At 49.6% G+C, this 13,461-nt stretch overlaps 1 protein-coding gene across 3 annotated transcripts in view; it reads left to right on the forward strand.

Moving 5' to 3' along the window:
• MTMR14 (myotubularin related protein 14) overlaps window positions 1-13,461 on the forward strand; it is a 91,030-nt gene that overhangs the window by 39,603 nt on the left and 37,966 nt on the right. For all 3 annotated transcript variants that reach the window (XM_083425355.1, XM_083425356.1, XM_083425357.1), the window contains exons 10-15: window positions 1,851-1,917; window positions 3,333-3,418; window positions 4,681-4,757; window positions 5,237-5,273; window positions 6,807-6,877; window positions 8,310-8,359. In XM_083425355.1, coding sequence (XP_083281481.1) covers window positions 1,851-1,917; window positions 3,333-3,418; window positions 4,681-4,757; window positions 5,237-5,273; window positions 6,807-6,877; window positions 8,310-8,359 — 388 coding nt within the window. The remainder of the gene's footprint in view (window positions 1-1,850; window positions 1,918-3,332; window positions 3,419-4,680; window positions 4,758-5,236; window positions 5,274-6,806; window positions 6,878-8,309; window positions 8,360-13,461) is intronic.

The following is a 13,461-nucleotide window of genomic DNA, read 5'->3' on the forward strand; positions in this document are numbered from 1 at the left end:
CAGTTTTTTACTTTAGGGGGGTCCTGAACGCACTGTGTGATTCTGTAGGAACCAAATTCTCCTGAACAATTGATTAATGAGTCAGAAATTAGAGCTCTGTTTCTTTCTCCTCCCACTGCATTCTGAAGTTTCCTTCCAAATTTCTTTTTGGATAAAACAGTTCCGCAAGCGTTCCATGCTTTGCTTCAGATCCAAACGTCACAACTCAGAAACTTAACTGATGTTGCATCACACTTTGTGACCAAGAGTTGCAGCGTTGTGCGGCAAAGTAGAATCTACTAAGTAGATTATCGAACTTGCAGGATAAGTCCCTGCTCAGATATAGGATCATCGAGTCAGAAGGGACCCTGAGGGTCATCTCGTCCAGCCCCCTTGCACTGCAGGAAGATTCAGCTGTCCCGTATGGGGATCGAACCTGCAACCTTGGCATCATCAGTACCACACTTTAACCAGCTGAGCTATCCAGGCTTGGGCACATCGCTGTACTTCAGCTCAGCTTAATACAACCTTAAATACAAAATCGGCTACCGCCACTACTTAACTCTTTGATTACTTTTCTCTGCTTCCCTTTTCTTGAATGTACTTAAGCCCAGCCTCCCTCCACCCTGGGGCTCTCCAAATGGTGTTGGACTCCAGTTCCCATCATCCCTCACTTTTTGGCCGTGTTGACTAGAGCCGATGGGAGCTCTAATCTGAAATATTTTTAGGGTCACAGTCATGCAAGCCTGACTAAAATTGCAAAATGCAGGGCTCTACATAGTTTTGGACAAGGAAAAGGGTGGTGCAGCATATTCTTTTAGAGGGAGCATAGGGAAGACAAGCCAGTAGTGATGTATGGAAGTGAGAGCTGGACCATAAAGAAGGCTGATCGCCGAAGAATTGATGCTTTTGAATGATGGTGCTAGAGGAGACTCTTGAGAGTCCCATGGACTGCAAGAAGATCAAACCTCTCCATTCTGAAGGAAATCAGCCCTGAGTGCTCACTGGAAGGACAGATGCTGAAGCTGAAGCTCCAATACTTTGGCCACCTCATGAGAAGAGAAGACTCCCTGGAAAAGACCCTGGTGTTGGGAAAGATGGAGGGCACAAGGAGAAGGGGACGACAGAGGACGAGATGGTGGGATAGTGTTGTCAAGGCTACCAGCATGAGTTTGACCAAACTGCGGGAGGCAGTGGAAGACAGGAGTGCCTGGCGTGCTCTGGTCCATGGGGTCATGAAGAGTCGGACACGGCTAAACAACAAAGGGAAGACAAGAGAAAGCCTGCTTGTGTACTTCTAGTTCCTGGGCCTCCTGCAGAAACCAGTTGCCTTCACTGCCACAGAGACCAGAAACTTTTCCATCATTCTTTCAAAATGAAAACCCTTTTCTAGGTCTTGCAGATGCATGTGCCCATCAGAGCCTCTGCCTTGCCCCAAAGTAGCCTTTCCCCCCTTACCGTTTGTGTTGTGACCTAGAGAGCGTTCAGCCCTCTTTCCCTTGTGATCCCACAGATGAAGATGGTGGTTGTCAATCTCGTTTGAGGTACTTGGCAAGTGGAGAGGCTTAAGATGCACGTCCTCCAACAATGCAGGATGGCTCTATGAGAGCCGCTGCAGAGACATGGTTTCCTTCAAATTAAAGGCTGCTCTGCATTCTTCCACTTCTTGCTTGCATGCCAGTCCTCCCTAACTTGCCTCTTCGTGGGGGAACAAAATGTAGGAACGAAGCAGGTAATAAAATGCGGGTTAAGTGTTTCAGGTAACGAGTGTTGAGCAGGATTGCAAAGATGCTCCAACATGCATCACTTTATCTGTTCTCTTTTTCTCTCTCTCCTCTCTTTCTCATCTATTGCCCTCCCCTCCCCTGCAGAGCTGGGACCTGGTGCAACAGACACAGAACTACCTGAAGCTCCTGATCTCCATTATTAATGGTGACGGTGAGGTTTTCTTCTTGTTATGGAGAAGGTGGGAAATGGGGGGAGGGTACCTTTTGGGGGTGGCTTATTTGACTACTTTAGAAAACTATGGGGGGGTGAGAGAGAGAGAGTGTTTTGAAGAAAACTCCATGGCAAAGAAACCTCATGGCTAAAAGCAGGGGAATTGAGGGTTGGGCTTCTAGACTTAAATACAGTGGTACCTCGGGTTACAGACGCTTCAGGTTACAGACTCTGCTAACCCAGAAATAGTACCTCGGGTTAAGAACTTTGCTTCAGGGTGAGAACAGAAATCGTGCGGCGGCGGCGTGGCGGTAGCGGGAGGCCCCATTAGCTAAAGTGGTGCTTCAGGTTAAGAACAGTTTTAGGTTAAGAACAGACCTCCGGAACGAATCAAGTATGTAATCAGAGGTACCACTGTATTGGCATCCCCTTCAATAATCTGAGCTGAGCTTCAGAGTGCTGCTCCCTATGCATTTGACCTTATGAAGGGCCTGTTGCCTCTGGTCTCCTTTGCACAGTGCACCCTGCATGTCTCCCAAGAAAGCTCTCGTGAAACTTCTGTGGCTGAGACTTTTGGACGCAGCCATTCCATATACCCTGCTTTTCAGAGGCCTCTCATTTTGCTTCGCTCGGTGAGCTTTGAGGCGCTTGTTGTGAGCTCTGCCCCTGTAGCCGACTTGCCTCCCGATCTGCCCCCTCTGATTCGCTCATCGGGGCTGAATATAAAAAGGTAAAGGGACCCCTGACCATTAGGTCCAGTCGTGGCCGACTCTGGGGTTGCCGCACTCATCTCGCTTTATTGGCCGAGGGAGCCCACGTACAGCTTCCGGGTCATGTGGCCAGCAGGACTAAGCCGCTTCTGGCGAACCAGAGCAGCACACGGAAATGCCGTTTACCTTCCCACCGGAGCGGTACCTATTTATCTACTTGCACTTTGACGTGCCTTCGAACTGCTAGCTTGGCAGGAGCTGGGACCGAGCAACGGGAGCTCACCCCGTTGCTGGGATTCGAACCGCTGACCTTCTGATCGGCAAGTCCTAGGCTCTGTGGTTTAACCCGCAGCGCCACCCGTGTCCCTGGGGCTGAATATACAGGGCAGTTATTTGGCTGGATTTTACTCATAGTGGACCCATTTAAACCCACAGGCCTAACTCAGTAATTTTCAGCGGGTGCTTCTGTTGTTTCTTTTCTCCCGTCCCCCAGGCTTCATATAGTCCCTTGTTGCCTGCCTTGCGGAGCCTGTCCCCGGAGAACGCTGTGCCTTGTGCATCTGGCCTGGCATATGCCACCGCATCTCCTGGGGGGCTAGCGGAGCCCTCTGTGCCCCGGGGGGCTTTTCATCCTGAATGCCATGCAAGTAACACAGCCTTTTCCCCTCCCGCCTTTTGCTTTGCCTTCCTGCTGGCTCAGCGCAGATGACAGTGGGCTCCTGATACACTGTATATCCGGCTGGGACAGGACGCCTCTCTTCATCTCCCTCCTGCGCCTCTCCCTGTGGGCTGTGAGTACCAATGGGCATGTTTCCGCAGGCGAGGCAGTCGCCGAGGGGTGCAGCCGGGAAGGGGGCGAGTTGGGTGGAGAGGGAGCGGTCGCTTTTCTTTCGTAGCTTGATTGGCAACAGGGGGACCTCTGTGGTTCTTGCGGCGATGCTTCCTCCCACTTTCTTCTTCAAATGCACGAATCTGTTAGTAGAAAACACAATGTTCGGCGTGCTAAATTACACGGGGCACCTTTTGCATTGCTGGTACAGTTGGAAGAGGCAGCAACTTTCAGAACTGAGGACACCTTGCCCCACTATTCGACTGGGGAAGAAGGTGGGGGTTTGTGGAACAATTAGGGCTGCCTTTAGGGACAGAGAGGGCTGGAGGATATGGGACAACTTGAGTTGCACCGAATTAAAATCTTGCACTCCTTGTCTGCTAGAGCCTCCATACAGAGCTAATTCCAGAGGGGCAGGGAAGAAAGTGAGGTCAAACATTTGCTGGTACCTCCAGACTGGCAAAGGAATCACTGCCAGGGGCAGAGCAAGAAGGCTTGGTTTATTTTCAGGTGAAGGGGCCCCTGCCGTGGACCCCCGAAATCCTTCAACTTAATATTCTCTCCCATTTTGGTTTCTAGGCTATGTATAGCTGAAACTTTTACTCCTCCCTTCCCTGTGACCTTAGAGGCCAGAGTCACACACTCTCTCTCTCTTAACAAAAACTGAATTCCTTGATGTCCTCTGATCCACATCCCTTATTGTTCCTTACCGTTTCTTGTTCCGCAGCAGGAGCAAATTGTGTTCGCTCAAGCAAAAGTGCATTGAGCCTATTGCATTTGCATAATTTTCATTTGCTGATAAAACTGGGATGTCGGGAAATGCAGGGGGAAAATCTCTGGAATGAGAGGCGACAGGAAGGGCGGAGAAGCAGCAAAAAAGGGGGGGTGCCTCTTCAGAACTGTGGGTGTCAAATTTGTCCCATGGTGTTTGTAGAAGGTCACAGCCTTTTTTCTCTCTATAACACTGAGGACGAGAAGCTTGCTTTTCGAAAACGGCTTTCAATCTGGAGCTCCCCCATGTCTAGATTGCACATGACATAGCTTTGGAGAGAATTGCTGGCATAGCTTCATCGCATTGACAAGAAACCATTTCTCAGTCATAGGAACACAGCGCTTTGGCTTATAACCTGTTTGGGTCTCTCTTCCACACAGCTGCAGGGGGAAATGCAGGACAGCTGAATGTCATTGTCATTTGTGATGTATTGTCAGTTTTTCGTTCCTTAGGATGGGCTGATCCATGCATCCCTGGAACCTGCGGAAATCCTTTATCTGACCGTGGCCTATGACTGGTTCCTCTTTGGGTAAGCATCCTGCCTTGGCCAGAACCAGGGAGGGAACAGTAGGACCAGCTGCAGATTGGATTAATGCAGATTCCCCTAACTCATTTGAATTTGAGGGTGGGGGGCTCCCTACGCCGCACCAGCCATTTGTTTTGCAGGCTTCCAAAAAAAAAAAAATACTAAAATACCGTAATACAACTTAAAGCTGCCATTGAAGGCTCTGTCCTTCCCAGATTAGCTGGTGATTATGCGACCAGCAAATCCAGCATTGGCAAATCGGAACCTGTTTGCCAGGAGACCTTCAGTCCAACCTACTTCACAGCTAGCAGGGGAAGGAAAGCTCCAAGCTAAGCCTGTCTCAGGATCCTCCCCTCTTGTGTGAATTCTGGCCATAGTCTGAAGAAACATTGAGTGGGCAATGGAGAAACAGACTTCCAGCCTCTGTTTCCTCGCTTGCTCTTGAGTTTGAACGCTACTCGGTTTCCCTCTTTCTCTTGCAGGCACATGCTAGTGGATCGACTCAGCAAAGGGGAAGAGGTGAGTGTCGCGGGGGGTGATGTCAGCGTCCCAAGAGCGGCAGTGATGTCAGCGTCCCATGGCGGACTCCACCCTGGCAAGGGAGGGGGTGGGGTGAGGCAACGGTAGCCAGAGGTGTGCAGGTATTATCTGCACCCGAAATTTTAGCAGGATAAGATTTAAAATTTGCATCCTGTGCCACGGGAAGCCAAACAGCTTCCCATAATGGCCCAGAGCAGAAACCTCCAGCAAGCCTGTAGGCAGTAGACATTGAACGGTGCAGCGATTGGCGTGTTTCAGTTTAGAGAAAAAAGGCAAGTAAATTAGACATGATAGCAGCGTAGAGAAAGCGGACAGAGGGTTTTTCTCCTTCTGCAATGTAGAGAAAGCGGATAAAAGCTTTTCTCCCTCTCGCACAATCAGTCGAAGCCAGAATTAGCCCCTGAAGCTGGATGGTGGCGATTCAGCGCAGAAAATAAAGGAAGCACTGCTTTGCCCTGTGCCTTAGTTAAACTGGGGGTTGGACCACCCCAAGATTTAACAAAGTCTCCCCACTTGGATGGCTCTGAAAAAGGAGTGTTGGGCAAACTAGTGGTGGATAAGGTTGGGTCGTAATGAGTACTGGTTGATAGAGATCACAAACGGGAAAATGCTCGTGGCATCCATGTTTTGCTTATGGGCTTCCCACAGGTTTCCGGTTGGTAGGATGCTTGACTGAAATTTGGCTGCATTGGCCACTGAGTGTAAGCGTGGCTGCCTAATCACCCTTGATTGGGTCTTCCTCTTCAAATAAAACCCCTGCACCATGATTTGTTCTTTGAAATTCCAGGATGCCAAAGTGATTTGTTCCTAGACCCTCCGGTCATCTTGACTTGGGCATGTGCAACACCTTTCCATAGCCACGTCTCCTCTTTAATAATGTCGGCTCTGTGCGTTTGTGTTGTTTTGCCTTCTCACAAGCAGCGCTCAGGCCTGGCCAGCAGGAGACCCCTGGAAAGGTGTTGGCTTTTGAGGGGATCTTGCTAGGCTTGTGTGGTGGTGACAGCTCCCTTCCTGCAGAGATGATGATGATAATAATAATAATAATAATAATAATAATAATAATAATAATAATTTATTATTTGTACCCCGCCCCTCTGGCTGGGCCTCCCCAGCCACTCTGGGCGGCTTCCATAGAAACAAAAAATACAGTAAAATATCACAGATTAAAAACTTCCCTGAACAGGGCTGCCTTAAGATGTCTTCTAAATGTCAGGTAGTTGTTTATCTCTTTGACATCTGGTGGGAGGGTGTTCCACAGGGCGGGCGCCACTACCGAGAAGGCCCTCTGCCTGGTTCCCTGTAGCTTTGCTTCTCGCAATGAGGTAACCGCCAGAAGGCCCTTGGCGCTGGACCTCAGCGTCCGGGCAGAACGATGGGGGTGGAGACGCTCCTTCAGGTATACTGGGCCGATGATGAAGACGTACAGTATGACAGCTGTCATTTACCAAGTGCTGTCGCCCCTTGCTCTCTCTTACGTTTTCTCCTCCCTCTCTCTCTCTCTCTTGGCTCCAGATTTTCTTTTTCTGCTTCGATTTTCTGAAGCACATCACCTCCGAGGAGTTCTCGGCTGCTAAGCCGCCAAGGTAAGGAGAGCCCACAGTAGGAGCTTCCTTCTACCAAAGGCAGCCTAAAAGAACGGAGAATCTTGTTAGCGCACGCTCTTTCTACTGGGAGATGGGAGACCCAGGTGCCTTGGCCCAATTTGCTTTAATTTATTCTGCAGTGAAAACGGGGCCACATCACTTTCTCTGAAGAGGTTTGGGCTGCAAAGTCCTACATAAGGGAAAAAAAGTGGCCGTGAGTTTGGTTGGCGCATGGGGTGGGTCAGCGGGCGAAAGGGCCTCTCGCCTTGTACTGGTTGCTGTTGAAACAGCACTGCAGCTGTGGCAGTAGCATCACACCCCTTGAAGATGGTCCAGAAGCAGCAACCAGGTGCCACAAAGCGGAATTGTGTCACCGATCCATAAAGAGCTGCCCTGGCTGTCTCTTTCTTACTGGGCACAATTTAAGGTGTTTGTCATAGAGCCCTATACAGCAGGGGACCCAAGTCCATTGCATGCCAGCCTATGCCTTACGGTCTGAAAGGAGATAACCTGCTTGCAGTTCCATCAACAGTTGTGGTTTGCTGTGTGACAGGACAGCGCAGGGCCTTCCTTCTCTGTTAATGGCCCCCGGGATGTGGAACTCTCTCCCACTAGAGAGAACAGATGTCCCTCAGATTACCGTATTTTTTTGCTCTATAAAACTCACTTTTTCCCTCCTAAAAAGTAAGGGGAAATGTGTGTGCGTCTTATGGAGCGAATGCAGGCTGCGCAGCTATCCCAGAAGCCAGAACAGCAAGAGGGATCGCTGCTTTTGTTGCACAGCGATCCCTCTTGTTGTTCTAGTTTCTGAGATTCAGAATATTTTTTCCCCTTGTTTTCCTCCTCCAAAAACTAGGTGCGTCTTATAGAGCGAAAAATACGGTGCCTGTTTTTTTGGATTTTAAATGAAATACTCCCCCCCCCCTCCCAAAATGGCTGGTTTTAAGAATTGTTTTCTTCAGCTCTAAGATTGCTTGTTTTTTGTTTTTACAAAATTAATGGTATGGATAGTGTTCAGCATTCTGTCTCCAAATGGTGGCTAGCAAGAGACGTCTGGGCAGAGCCTAGTCAGGACAAACTCCTATTGTTTACCGGCCCAACTATGAGGCAGGGTGAAACCACCACCTCAGGCGGCAGAGGCCCCCAACACCACGCTGGCAGTGGAGAAACAGCACCAACGCCAGTTTCCAGTGAGCTTTCACAAGACCTTGTCAAAATCTCGCAAGTTCTTGTGGAGATCACTTCCCCTTGTATTTGTATTTTTTTAAGCCAAATACCTCCAAAAATTCCTTTCTTCTGTGCCTAAATTCCCTCCTGGTCAGTAGCTGTTTAACCAGTCAAGACCTGGAGGGATGCTGTTTCCAAGTCCATTTTCCATTGGTGGTTCAGCGGCATCTGATGACTTGTCATGTTTTGTCTCTCCCCGCCCTAGACGGAAGAGCCTGCCACCCGGATTTACTTTGGAAGAAATCTGTATGCTGAGTGAGTGTCTCTTGACGCCTCCTAACCAGTCCCCCCTCTAGCCTCAACTGGGTCTGCTTTGTGATGGCGAGTGGGACAGCAAGGTTTCACTCACTAGGGGAATTTGGGGAAAGCCTTTGAGAGCCATAGCTCATCGCAGTTTCACAGCAAGATGGCCAGGTCGCTGGATTCAGATTCCAGAAAAGATTGGTGTCTCTACAACTGCAACGGAAATCTACTCCAGCTGCTGATTGAAAATGAGGATAACAAATGGGGCCTGCAACAAAATGTTGCAGTGTATTTCCCCCTTCTACCCCTGCCCCTCACCAGTTTTCTATTTCCTCGCAAACAGTCAACCAGCCCCCCCCCCCCCCGGGCACGCTCAGTCATCACTGGGCTGCTTGGAGTTCCTTCCCATTTCAAGTTTCCCCCTCCATAAAGATTTTTGTACTATTGCAATGCCGTCCTGTTAGCAAAAAGGCTTCTGTTAGTGCAATGGAACATTCCCCCTTTCCCTGCAATGCCCCCTTCCCTCCCCAAATCTGCTCCCAAGGGACGCCCAGAACATTTTTCTTTTTTGGGGTAGAGAAATTTGATTCCACAAACGGTGCACATGGGATGACTTTGCTGGACACAACCATGCATGTTACATAAGGGCCTATGGGATAAATCCTTGAAACTGCTGAGGGACAAGTGTGTGTTCTGAGCAGTGGCGTAGCGTGGGTTGTCAGCACCCGGGGCAAGGCAAGTAATTTGCGCCCCCCCTCCGCTGCACTGTCCCTCCCCCAGATAGTCCCTCGCTCTCTCTCCGCACCGCACCACACCACACGCCTTGCACCCTCCCCTCCACAGTGGGCGGCGACCCGGCGGCTCGGATCGGATTCGTACAGCCAGCACTGCAGTGAGAGAGAGTGAGTGAGCCAGGTAGGGGCAGAGAGCTGCGAGTGCGAGCGCCCCCCCCCGATGTTGCGCCTGGTGCGACCGCCCCCCCCTGCACCCCCCACGCTACGCCACTGGTTCTGAGATAACCAGACAACTGTAATTGGTGTGCATGTGCTGCCGCAGAACGTGGCAATAATTCGATTTCCCGAGAACTTGTCACCCTGGTCAAAGCACACATAAACAAACTGCCCAGTCCTCTTAGATTTGAAGACCCAAGAGTATGTGTGCAGTGCCTGCTGAAATTTCAGGATCTAGAGAGGGGGCAGAGTCAGGCCCCATCTACCCTAGGTGTTTAAAGTATCACTTTATAAACAGTCACGGCTTCTCCCAAAGAACCCTGGGAACCGTAAGGAGAGCCCTATTTCCCCTCACTGAAATACAGCTAACCTCAGAAGAGGGATTGATTGTTAAAGCACTGTGGGAATTGTAGCTCCTAACAACTCTCACGGCCCTCAGCAAACCACAGTTCGCAGGATTTTTTAAGGAAAAGCCACGACTGTTTCAAGCGGTCTGGTACTATGCAGATACGGCATAAGATTTCCAGTGATGGTGGCGGGAATTGACGTTTCTGCACAAGTCCTCCTTCCCTGTGACACTCCCAGCAGCAGTTTTTAAAGTTACTCAAAATCAAAGCAGATGTGCTTAATACGCCTAATCCACTGGGCTGCAGCATTTTCTGGTCAGAGAACTTGGCACTAAATTCTGTGCCCAGAGTATATACATGCCCCTGGTTATAACTCTTACGAGGAAAAAAATCTCACATCGCGGGTGAGAAGCGTAAGATGCTGCTCCCTCCCATTTTGCAGGTGGGGAGCTGTGCTTGGAATGGTGGGGTGTTGCCCCAGGGACCCCCCCCCCAGCAAGTTTGTCGCTGGGCTCAGATCTGAAAGCAGGTCTGAGTCCGCAATGCTCTCAGATGGGGCTTTGCTGATGGTGGGCAAAGGCCTGCTTGCTTTTGACTAAGATTGTAAAAGACTGCCTGTTTATCTTCACGGCGCAATGGATCCAAACTACAAGAAAGAAGATTCCACTTAAACATTAGGAAGAACTTCCTGACAGTAAGAGCTGTTTGACAGTGGAATTTGCTGCCAAGGAGTGTGGTGGAGTCTCCTTCTTTGGAGGTCTTTAAGCAGAGGCTTGACAACCATATGTCAGGAGTGCTCTGAAGGTATTTCCTGCTTGGCAGGGGGTTGGACTCGATGGCCCTTGTGGTCTCTTCCAGCTCTATGATCTTTAATAATAATAATAATAATAATAATAATAATAATAATAGTAATTTATTTGTACCCCGCCCATCTGGCTGGGTTTCCCCAGCCACTCTGGGCGGCTTCCACAAAGACCAAAAATACACAAAGATGTCACACATTAAAAACTTCCCTGAACAGGGCTGCCTTAAGATGTCTTCTGAATGTCAGGTAGTTCTTCTCTTTGACATCTGATGGGAGGGCGTTCCACAGGGCGGGTGCCACTACCGAGAAGGCCCTCTGCCTGGTTCCCTGTAGCTTTGCTTCTCGCAGTGAGGGAACCGCCAGAAGGCCCTCGGCGCTGGACCTCAGCGTCCGGGCAGAACAATGGGGGGTGGAGACACTCCTTCAGGTAGGAGAGGAGAATGGGCAAATTGGGTCTGCGTCTTCTCAGACCAGAGTAGTGAACCTGTGGTCCTTCAGATGTCGGACTACAACTCCCATCAGCCCCCTCTTTGGGGAGAGGCTGTGGCTCAGTGGCAGAGCACATGTTTGACCCCTGGCAGGCACCAGGCACTTCTCTGGGTTCCCGATTCCTGGCTTTGCTGCCCTGGGGCTGCTACGCATTTGGGAGTTCGGCAGCATCTGGAATGGCCCGGCCTTTTCCTCGCCCCACCTGAGCCCTTAAATAAACAGGTGCTGCCTCTGAACGAGTCCCTGGCAACTCTTGCGCTCAGCACTGCAGGTGGCAATGCTCAGTCTTGTGACAGATCGCTGAACTGTCATCTTTGCTCATAATTTAAAAACAAAACAAAAAAACCAGCCACCTCCCTTAGTTCGGCCATGCTCTTCTCAGCTGCAGCTTGGAAACGGTTTGGCTGATTTTGAGAAGCGCAGAATTGGAGCTACATATATGCCGTGGAAAGAAGAGCCAAGTTCCGTGGTCTGTGTAAATAAGCAAATGTATAAACAGCTCACGCTCTTCTCGTTATGGATATGTCTGCTGATACCTTTTGCAGCCATCTCTGGTTATGATGTGGGACACCCGAGTCCCATTTCTGACCACATGGAACCACATTACAGTGGTACCTCGGGTTACAGACGCTTCAGGTTGCAGACGCTTCAGGTTACAGACTCCGCCAACCCAGAAATAGTACCTCAGGTTAAGAAATTTGCTTCAGGATGAGAACAGAAATCACGCGGCTGCAGTGGGAGGCCCCATTAGCTAAAGTGGTACCTCAGGTTAAGAACAGACTTCCAGAACGAATTAAGTTCTTAACCCGAGGTACCACTGTATAACATTGACTCACCTTCCCCCACTCTTAAAAAAAAAATATGCCAGTTTTGAAATCTCATCAGGCAGTGAAGCTTGTTTTCTTAATTTTTTTTTAAAAAAACCCTTTGCACCCGGTAATCCTAATGCTTCTTCAGCATAACTGCACAATGTACATAAAATCTCGTGCGATACCTGTTTGCATAGAGTTCGTAAACAAGCTCCTGTTCTTTTTGCAAGACTACAGTTAGACTTGTATGGACTGTACTGAAAAACTGAATCCAAAATATGCCTCTGAACCTCCTGCCTATCACATAGGAGCTATGTACAGTGGTGCCCCGCAAGACGAATGCCTCGCAAGATGGAAAACCCGCTAGACGAAAGGGTTTTCCGTTTTGGAGGTGCTTCGCAGGACAAATTTGCTATGGGCTTGCTTCGCAAGACGAAAATGCCTTGCAATTCCTGGGTTCCCCCCCACCAGCCTTTTCCCCAAGCCCTAAGCCACTTATCAGCTGTTCGCTAAGCCGCTTATCAGCTGATCTAAGCCGCTAATAGCCTTTTAGCAGCTAATCCCTTAAGCCTTTAATAGCTGCTAATAGCCGCTAAACCGCTAATAGCGCTAATCCGCTAATGGGCTTGCTTCGCAAGACGAAAAAAACTGCAAGACGAGACTCGCGGAACGGATTCTTTTCGTCTTGCGAGGCACCACTGTATTATATGAGTATACAAAGAGATGTTTCTGCTTCTGATTAAAGCTGTTAAGGAAGGACAGGGTGGGAATTAGGAGAGAAGCTTCCTGGTTTCTGAGTCTTTGCCAGCCACTGCAAGTGGTGCGGAGCCTTTGGCTCTCCAGATGTTCCCGAACTACAACTCCCCATCCGTCCCGTCAAGTGTAGCCAATTGCAAGGGATTGTGGGAGTTGTAGTTTGACAACATCTGGAGGCCCAAAGATTCCTCAAGCCAAGCTTCCTGCAAACGTTGCAGCAGCCCTGGCTTATAACGTGATCTGGCAACTTCCATAAAAGCAGCAGGGCCAGTCTGTTGTAGCGAAACCACAACTCCAGGGATCATAGCTGTCAACTTTTCCCTTTTCTTGCAAGGAATCCTATTTGGAATAAGGGAATTTCCCTTTTAAAAAAGGGAAACATTGACAGCTATGCCAGGGATCAGCAACCTTTTTCAGCTGTGGGCCTACAGTGTGGTGTAGTGGTTAAGAGCGGTAGTCTCCTAATCTGGGGAACCGGGTTCGCGTCTCCGCTCCTCCACATGCAGCTGCTGGGTGACCTTGGGCCAGTCACACTTCTTTGAAGTCTCTCAGCCCCACTCACCTCACAGAGTGTTTGTTGTGGGGGAGGAAGGGAAAGCAGATTGTTAGCCGCTTTGAGACTCCTGAAGGGGAGTGAAAGGCGGGATATCAAATCCAAACTCTTCTTCTTCTTCTTCTTCTATCCACCGTCCCTCGGATCATGTGGTGCACCAGACTATTTTTTGAAAAATAATAATAAATGAATGGATTCCTATGCCCCACAAATAATCCAGAGACACATTTTAAATAAAAGGATACATTCTACTCATGTAAAAACATGCTGATTTCCCGGACCGTCCGTGCTGAGAAGGACTGAGAAGGCGATTGGGCCGCATCCGGCCCACGGGCCTTAGGTTGCCTACCCCCCCACAACTCTTTTTGTGGCACCTTGGCATATGACTTTCTGGAACTGCCAAAG

The sequence above is a fragment of the Podarcis tiliguerta genome, assembly GCF_965153285.1.
Source record: "Podarcis tiliguerta genome assembly, chromosome: 2".
Lineage (NCBI taxonomy): Eukaryota > Metazoa > Chordata > Lepidosauria > Squamata > Lacertidae > Podarcis > Podarcis tiliguerta.